At 32.0% G+C, this 9,621-nt stretch overlaps 1 protein-coding gene across 2 annotated transcripts; it reads left to right on the top strand.

Annotated features, from left to right (window-relative positions):
• The first annotated feature begins 4,603 nt into the window (after window positions 1–4,603).
• Window positions 4,604–9,621, top strand: LOC140812216 (transcription factor GTE1-like). 2 transcript variants are annotated; one of them, XM_073170439.1, is made up of 9 exons: window positions 4,604–4,725; window positions 5,046–5,162; window positions 5,519–5,734; window positions 7,020–7,097; window positions 7,959–8,183; window positions 8,396–8,494; window positions 8,672–8,730; window positions 8,942–9,092; window positions 9,200–9,621. In XM_073170439.1, exons 2-9 carry the CDS (start codon window positions 5,049–5,051, stop codon window positions 9,398–9,400), a joined length of 1,143 nt encoding a protein of 380 aa, XP_073026540.1. In that variant the 5' UTR covers window positions 4,604–4,725; window positions 5,046–5,048; the 3' UTR covers window positions 9,401–9,621. The 2 variants fall into 2 exon arrangements, with proteins under 2 accessions (XP_073026540.1, XP_073026541.1); XM_073170440.1 differs by lacking the exon at window positions 4,604–4,725 and adding an exon at window positions 4,762–4,911.

Genomic DNA, 9,621 nt, shown 5'->3' with positions numbered 1-9,621 from the left:
TAATTTTATATACAATTTTTTTTTATATCTATCGATTGATGCAAGATACGTGATCATCCAGCTTGGCTTACTAGTAGTATAATGGAATGGCTGCATCTTCCAAGATAATTTTTAAGACATTAATTTAATATGAGACCTCAATCTCTACGATCTGCCAGAGTTCTTGCTAACATATGAACAACGTCCTAATGATATATTCGAAGCTCCAAATTCGCAAGAAAAAAAAAAACAACTCAAAATTATATCGAACCAACTCGACACGATCTAATACTCGTTACTAACTGCGCCATCATGCTTCTATATTTTCATGACTTCATTTGATTAGCTATTCAATTTGGTCTTAGAATTTGTAGGTGCTTACATTTTATTGATGGAAACTATGATATCGCTAATTATATATCCATTGTATCGGACAAGATTGACAACCACATGAGACAAAGTGGGAAAGGTAACATGAACAAATATGCTATTTTTACGGAGAAATTGGAAGGAGAAAAAGTGGTTACCATGGGGTCCAATTTTGGCAATTATTACCTTTCCGAATTACGAAAGCCATCATATTATATTTGTAAAATTTAAAAAGCCCATTTGGGATATTGGTGGGTACTATGTTTTGTGTTTGCTGGACTAATAGTGAACCCAACAATAAATGTTTTTTCAAACAAAAATGGTCGTATAACTTCCCAAAAAGAATCAAAATTTCTCGGTTTTTGGATTATTTTTTTTCAATTTTCAACTTAATACATGTAGAATTTTTGGACTACAGATTGAAAATTTGGACGATACAAAGATCGAAATACGTGGGAAATAATAAATAATGAAAGGAGAAAGAAACATGTAATGGATTTTGAGTGGGAGGCATAGAGATGCGTAATTAGTGTATATTAGGATAATATATACATATAAATATATTAGAGAAAAGTTAAGGCCACTAGGTGTAGTTTTTGTGGTGGAACTATGACTCTTTGACAGGAACCTTTAAGCCACTTTCCTCGACTAAATTTACCCAAGTCTAGATCGGACGACCCGAATTCGATCGACGATTGGTACTTACTACTTAGATGCATCCGAACCTAGCAAATGTGTCATTTTATTGTGCAAGAGGTTATTTAGATGGGTAAAGGGTTTTGTTATAATCAGGTCTCGAATTTGATACTTCGTCTCAAACATGATACAGCTTGATGTCAAAAGATCTATAAGTCATCAACATGTAATAATTAGGTACCTAGATTACAACTTCTACATACCCCTTGCCTGCTTTTAATTAATATGGTCTTAAATTTTACACTGTTATTTGGCTTTCTGCCGATCCTCGGTTGACAACGAATAGTATGAGTTGAGGTAAGGAAAATCCTTTTTCCACAAGACGAGTTTGTTCGTATGAATATGTTATATGGAATGACAATCGTCCCTAATATACAACAACTCCAATCCAGAAATATAATACTACAAGTTATAGATGTTAGCGAACAATGATATGCATGAACTTTCAAGTTTTAGAGGAAAAAGAATGCAACAAAATGTATGCGAAGAAGAAGTCCTGAATGCTCGACAGAGTGATATATAAAGAGTGAGTCACCGATATCACACAAAGTACGCACTTTTTTTTAATAAGCCACGGGACGCGCACACAAGGGGGACGCACGGTTCTGCACCAAAAGACAGTCTTACGCACGGGTTCGGACTGGAGCGCTGACTGGAGGGTGCAAACATTAGACACACTGTTTCGAAAATAAAAATTATTTTTCAAATAAACTTTGTCCAAAAAGATTAATATAGTCATCGAGACTCAATCTATCAGCGTCTTCTCCCTTCTAGAAATTTCTGGTGCTACCCAAACTCTTAACTCAAAATTGGAGCTAATAAAAAAGACTATACTTGACTCAATTCTCAATGTGAGACAACTCTCACTTTTTTCCATTCACTAATCACCACTTATCTAACATACACTAGATTTTAAAAAATAATATGTTTTCCTTAAAAAAAATTGATTATCGATAGGTCCACTAGTGCCAATTTTCCTCAAAACCTACCTTCACGCATTAATATAACTCGTGCTAAATAATTAAGGAAATTTGAATTTATTTATATATACCTTTGACATAATGGGTGCTTGCGTTGCTATATTTGGTCTGTCAATGACCATTAATTTCACGAACAAAAGTTAAAAAAGCCATCATAAAATTAGGTACGTAAAGATCCATTGACACTTTACTAGTACAAGTAGTGGCACATATTTACATGACATTGTATTATTATTATTTATTTAATTCTTACATATTTTTTTCCCTAAATATGATTATAGTGCCCCATTATCATATATAAAACTCAATTCAAAGTGACTATATCTTATTGTGCAACAAATTGACCCCAAACATCAAACTTTTAAATTATTTGAGCCGACACTTTGTATAGATCATCAGCACTGATCAATTAGTAAATTATACGTTTAATTAATTACTAAAATTTATATTCAGTCATATTTTCCACCTCCTGAATTGCTTATGATAATTAATAGATGAGTAAGTCTCTTGTGAGACGGTCTCACGAATCTTTATCTGTGAGACGGTTCAACCCTACAGATATTCACAATAAAAAGTAATACTCTTAGTATAAAAATAATACTTTTTCATGGATGATCCAAATAAGAAATCAGTCTCACAAAATATGACCCGTGATACCGTCTCACACAAATTTTTGCCTTAATAGAATTTAAGTTGAACTATATTTCTTCACTTCATTCAAAATCTTGCATTAACAAAAAAATTGGTATTAAAATTCATAAATTTTTAGATAAATAATGTAATTGAAGAAGATAATATAAAAAGCCTATAAATAAAAAAAAATGTTTTTACCAATTTTTTTAAAAAATATATAAATTGGATAAAAATTCATTAACATTAGCCATCATCACTAAACTAAATTATTTTTAAAAGTATTAATTAGAAAAACAATTATTTACCATCACCCATTTGTAAAGCTACAAGGAAACGTAATAGACACGTCTACTAAATTTAAGTGGGCTGTATTTCTTGGGCTCTCCTGGTGGAAGATGGGTATTTGGGCTGATTTTTTTGTTTGTTTTGTTTTTGGTAATAATTGATTTTCAATCTTTTGAGTTCTATTCCATACTTCAAAGTTCAAAATTCAACCAATTATTTTTTTTTTTTTCGATTCAATTGTTGTAGGCAATTCGATTAATATTCTCCACGATTAATTTCATGTTTGTGTTATTCGACTAAAGTATCTTATTAACTTAGTTTTTTTTTAAAAAAATGGAATCAATTTTATTCAAAACTTAAAATCAAAAGGAGTATTAAAAAAGAAAAACCATTTGTATGAGTAAATCAAATTTATTTTGGTAAAACTTTTTTTGAAAATCTTTAATTTAATTAGGCAATCTATAAGTAAATTAATATTTTATATAGAAAATAATAATTTTTAATCAAATCGACATATATTATATAATATACTTTTGATATAAAAAAATCATATTTTTAACTCAAATCAGTATATGTTATACATTTTTTTCTTATAAAATAAGTAACAAAAAAAATTGTCATAAAAAAACAATATTTTCAATTAGTAGAATACTTTTACTCAAAGCAACATATATTAAACAATTTTTTTCACAATATAAAAAAAAAAATTATGATATTTCTGCAGCGAAAAATAATACATTTGATATTAATATTGATGTTTTTCATAAAACAAAATAGGTCAATTCGCCTCACAAAAATAACTTGGATCAACTCGTTTTGAGCAAAAAAACCTACTCATATACTATTTGTCAAATATGTCATATGGGCTGATGGGCAGTCCTATATTTGTCATGTTTCCACGTTTCAAATATGGCAAAAACTTGTGTGAGATGATCTCACGGGTCGTAGTTGTGAGACGAATCTCTTATTTGGGTTATCAATGAAAACTATATACTAAAGTATACTTTTTATGGGATTAATCGTCTCTAAAAGTCCGTGAGACGCTAGTGAGATCACTTTTTATTATTAATAGGTTTTTTTTTGACCCATCAAAATAAATGAGACGTTTAAAAAGATTCTATAAAACTAGAGATGATATTTAATGATACAACAAGATTATCTTAATTTATATATGAGATAGCAGGTAAAAATAGGTAGATTCGATGTTATTTTTAAATAATATCTCAAGATAGAAGATTTCGTTAACAAAAAAAATATGCACATAAATTTTTTTATGTGATTCAATGTAATTATAAATGGAGTAAGTCGGTCTCACGAATCTTTATCTGTGAGACATGTCAATCCTACCGATATTCAAAGTAAAAATTAATTCTTAGCATAAAAAGTAATATTTTTCATTGATTACCCAAAGAAAACACCCTGTCTCACAAAATACGATCTTTGAAACCGTCTCATACAAGTTTTTGTCATATAAATATAGTTAATTAGCTGCATTACTCTATATTAAATTGTCCCTTGTTATTAGCAATATAAAAATGTACAAAAATAAAATTAATATTTTTATATGAAGGTTTTAATAAAAAGTTTCCATCTAAAAATTCCGAATTGATTATTAAATATAATTTTAAAGTTAGCCATTTATTTATAATCATCATCCAATAAAAATTCCATGATCATCATTACTATATAAATAAATGTCATATTATACGTTGGTAGGTAAGTACAGGTGGAAACGGTTCAATCATCTTCCTGATTCTGCTCATATTCAACCGCGGAACCCCAGGTAAGCTTTTTGGGACGAATCACTGCGAAAATTGAGTAACTCGAATTCCATAATTTATTTTTAGTGTGAATTGTTGATTCAATAATTTTTTATTTTTCCTCGAAAGTTGTTTAAAGCCCTAGTTTTATGACTGTTTTTTCTATGATGGGATCGATTCATTTGGGATTCTTTCCTGATATTTCTTAGGTTCGTTTGCCATGTGTTCCTGGGAAAAAGGATCATCTTTTAGTTCCTTTGATTTATTTTTTTTCAATCTGGAGTTAATTAAAACTTGTTATGCGAATGTTCATATTTTTCACTTGAACTAATCTTTTTGGCAGGTGATGGACGAAGAGAATGGGCCGTTTCATGACACCCTCGTTGTTGGTTCACAAGTAAATATCGAAGTTGAGAGCTTAAATCGACGTGTGGATGAAATTTGTGTGGAAGTTGATGAGGTAAGAATTCTTGGAAACATAATGTTTTAATTGTTGCTTACTATTTACTGAAATATCAGTCTTTAGTCGTTCTATGCTGTTTTTAAGGTGTACGGGAATTACTTCTTTTTTCTCCGAATTGTTGTTGAATTTATTATTTATTTTAAATTAATCGATTATAATCTTGACATGTTGCATTCTACAATTATTGTTTTAAGACCATCACTGTTCTGCTTACGTTCTTGGGCATTTGTTTTTATATCAACAATGCGTAATAAATTTTTTTATTTTCAAATCAAGAAGTATTTTTTATGGTCCGAAGGTGATTTTGATAACTGTAGTTGCAATTTTTAAGTAATACTTATTTTTATCTACAGCTAGAGCAAAAACTGAATGGCGTCGAACAATTTTACTCTGCTTCAAATACCAAGCAGTCGAACACGCCAAGAGGTAACTCCATTGTGAAGGAAAAAGATAGAGAGAAGTCGTTAGGGAACTTCAAGAAGAGGCAACAAGATGCAGCTAATAGGGAAGCAGCTGCCGCAAAGAGAATGCAAGAGCTTATGCGCCAGTTAGGAACTATAATTCGCCAGGTAACGTAAATACTTTGTATTTGCACCCTAGGACACTTAAAAGAACTGGATCAATTTCTCTTTGTTGGAGACAGCTGGCACGTCTCCTAACAACACTTTGGTTTTTGTTGTTATTCATCCATGTCCTAAATTTGGAGGGAAAAATTTAGACAGGAGCGGTGAAGCAATGTTTTTCTAGTGAAAGTTGGAGGAAGAATGAAAATGAAAAGATGAAATAAAATAAAGGTGGAACAGTTGTTGGGATGGTGTTTTAAAGATTGGTATCAGAAGAGATTGTTAAACAAAACGTAAAGAAAAGAAGACATTACTATGGCAAGGAGAAAGAAATGGGAGGATGGGTGGTTGCAACAATTAAGTCCAAAGGAGAGAGAGAAATGTATGAGCGAGAAACTGGTGCAGAGTAGCTTAATAATTGCAATTGTATACTTCTCGGTACGGTCAGAATTGCATTAAAATGAAAGAACAACGGACCAAATACTTTTGAATCTGAGCAGTCATTACAGAATATTATTGAGAAACAGGGATCCTCGTTATTCTAAAATTTGCTCTATGTTCCATTGCTGTAGACCATGATTTTCTTAGAGGAGAAATTTAATACATTTATTAACTATTTTGTATTCTTTAGTCAAGTTTTAAGGAATGAATCATGATTTTATCGCTCTTGTTGATGCGCCAATTCCCGCTTATTGATTAGGTATATTTGTTAGATTTCCCATGTTTTGTCCAGCGTCTATTTGACACGCAATTGAATGAAAATTCACTTAGTAAGTTTCACATTTTTCAGCATCCTTGGATTGACATTGGTTAAATAATGAAAAACTGCATTCGAGGTCAGCATTGTCGTTGATTTTTTCCAATAATCATCATTGATCATTTTTCGTGTAGTATCGTGCAAGAAAATTTATTGTCAGGCATGTAAAGTGATTTTAGAAAGGCTGAAGTTTTTAAAGTAACACATTTACCTAAATTTTGATGCCTTTAATTTCACATTCTCATACTCCATTATTTATGATTTGTTTGTTTCCATGTTTGTTTTTTTTTATCAGAGTTACATACTTGTAGAATTTGTCCTCACTTTTCCATAGAGCTTACCCTTCTTCCCTTTCGCTTTTAATTTTGCAAAACATCTGCTAATATTTCTTCTACTTTCTAAGAGTACATTCAGGAAATTGAAATTCAAATAAAACAGTTCATATTTCCTTGACTTTGAAGTCTGCTAAAGATTTTGCTTCATGTTAAGTAATTCAATTGTTATAAATATATTTTCATTTGAATGGCTTTACAGATAACTCAACATAAATGGGCAGGACCGTTTATGCAGCCTGTGGATGTGGTAGGTCTTGGTCTACACGACTACTATCAGGTAAATTCGTGTTATTCTTTTAGTTTTCTTTCTGCACATTGTGTTACGTTGATGGTCCACAAGTAATTTCACTCTCCCCCTACCCCTATCCTTGTGCACACCGTCGGAGTTACGCTTGTGTCAAATGTTTTGGAAGTTTCACTAAGCATAATTTTAACATCTTATAAATAAGCTCCAAGTGATTAAAGATTTTTGGCACTTTTGAGGAACTTTATTTTGTATCACGCTGCTGTTTTATTTGAATAATACTAGTTACATGTTCGTGTAAGATATGCTTTTAGTGAGATTGTTTAATTTTGCTAAAAAGCAAGAGACTTCTTGGATATTAATTATTAACAAATAAATCGTGATCTTCTTACAGTTCTCGAAATAGCTGTATGATTTTTACATCTTATTTTAACAGTATATAAGACCATTATTAAAAAACCAAATGAATCTTCTCAGCTATGTAAAATCTTATTATGAGTTTCGAGAAGCTTCTAAGCTTAACAAGAGACCCTTACCGTTGTTCGTTGAGCTCCGTAGATGAACTTGGATTTGCGAACATGGGAGTTTTTCTGTCAAATTGAAAAAGTTATAGCACAAAATGTACATTTACTGATTGACATTTAAATTCTATAACTACCGCTATGAAGAAGAATAATGTGATTCTGCGAATCTTATTTGTACTAACACTTTGTGCTGGGGCTATTTTGAACTTGGATCAACATGCCTATACTCACCTGATTCAGCTTATAGGCTTTCCAGTCTTGTGAGTTCTAATGACTTTTGCTAAAAAATCTGTTGATTTTCTTGCTACAGTGTGTTAGTTACAACACTCGGCCTTTTTTTTCCTTATTTTGTTGTTTGAAGCTGTATTAGGTCATTGAGAAGCCGATGGACTTCAGTACTATCAAAAGCAAAATGGAGGCCAAGGATGGCACTGGATATAAAAATGTTCGAGAGCTAAGCGCAGATGTAAGGTTGATATTTAAGAACGCAATTAAATATAACGAGGAAAGGGATGATGTCCACGTCATGGCAAAAACTTTGTTGGACAAGTTTGAGACCAAATGGCTGTTACTTTTGCCAAAGGTTGATGAAGAGGTAGTAATTTGTTTTGTCATTTGTTGCATGAGCTCTATGCATTGCATCCTAAATAACATGACCTTTGTTTTTTGTAACCTTAACATCAAAGAAATTTGATATCTAGAACATTATCTTTTTCATGTGATGAGGGACGTTTGGATGGTAATTTCATGCTAAGTTGTACAATTCATTTCAGAATATTATTTGATTTCGGAGCTATCTAATTGTAGGAAAAAAGACTAAAAGAGGAAGAAGCAGATTTGCAACTGGATATACAGTTTGCCCAAGAGGCTGCGCATGCCAAAATGGCAAGACAGTTATGCTTCAAAGTAAGTTGACAGAATTTGCAGTTCGTAATAGGAAACAAGTAACTTTCTCTCATCTCCACAAAAGTAAAATAATGATTTGGTGTGCTAGATTCTAACTTATTATTACCCTGTTCTTGATGTTGTTCTATGTAAGAGAGCCAATAAAATGCTCTGAATGAGTTGTATTAATCTTTCCAGCTGGACAAGATCGACATGCATCTGGAAGAACTTAGAGACACGGTACTACAGAAGTGCAGGTATGTTCCTCGTGAAGATAGAACTTGATTGTTGGATTGGTTGTTCATCTGGGTATGCAATATTTTCTTGATTTGTTTAGTTTGTTCTTGAACATCGTTACTGTATAATTTGCGTTTTATCATATCCGAAACCAATCGAGCCCGATAGAGAATGTGGAAAAAATCTCTAAAATGGGTAAGAATGGACTAAATGAAATGTTGCTGATTGCAGAAAAATATCAACAGAAGAGAAGAAAAGACTAGGCAGTGCAATTGCTCGATTATCTCCTGAGGACATCAACAAGGCTCTCGAAATTATTGCCCAGAACGATCCCAACTTCCAAGCAATTGGGGAAACTGTGGAAGTCGACATCGACACTCAGGTTTTTCAGAGAACTCTTAATCATTTTCATGATCCTTTAAGTCAGTCCCATTTCTTTTCCTAAGATACACAAGTTTTTGAACGTATTATATTTTTTGGCAAGTTCAGAGTGAATTGACGTTATGGAAGTTGAAGTTGTTTGTGAAAGATAAGCTGCAAACACAACCAAAGAGTTCGCCAAGCACTGGAGTGAAAAATGAGATAAAAAATGAGAATAATCCGAACGGTAACAACAAGAGAAAACGCGAGATTTGTTGTGCACTTGCCAAGAATACTTCACAGAAAAAGAGCAAAAAACTCCCCGACTGAGATTTCCTTGTGACTTTCCTTGGCCTTATTTGAAGCATCTGCAAATGTACAGTTCTTTGAAAATAAATCTGCAACTAGTCTTGATCGTGATTCTTCTAGAGAAAAGCTGTGTGTATAGAGTAACATTCATGGTTTTTGTGTTTTTATATTTTAGGGGTGTTCACTTGACGTATTCAAAGGATCTAATGGAGCATCTATGAAATTCATTATTCTTTCAGCCA

This window comes from Primulina eburnea, chromosome 14, assembly GCF_022965805.1.
Source record: "Primulina eburnea isolate SZY01 chromosome 14, ASM2296580v1, whole genome shotgun sequence".
Classification (NCBI taxonomy): domain Eukaryota; kingdom Viridiplantae; phylum Streptophyta; class Magnoliopsida; order Lamiales; family Gesneriaceae; genus Primulina; species Primulina eburnea.
The sequence above is the reverse complement of the archived record's forward strand: the minus strand, read 5'-3'. Positions and strand labels throughout refer to the sequence as shown.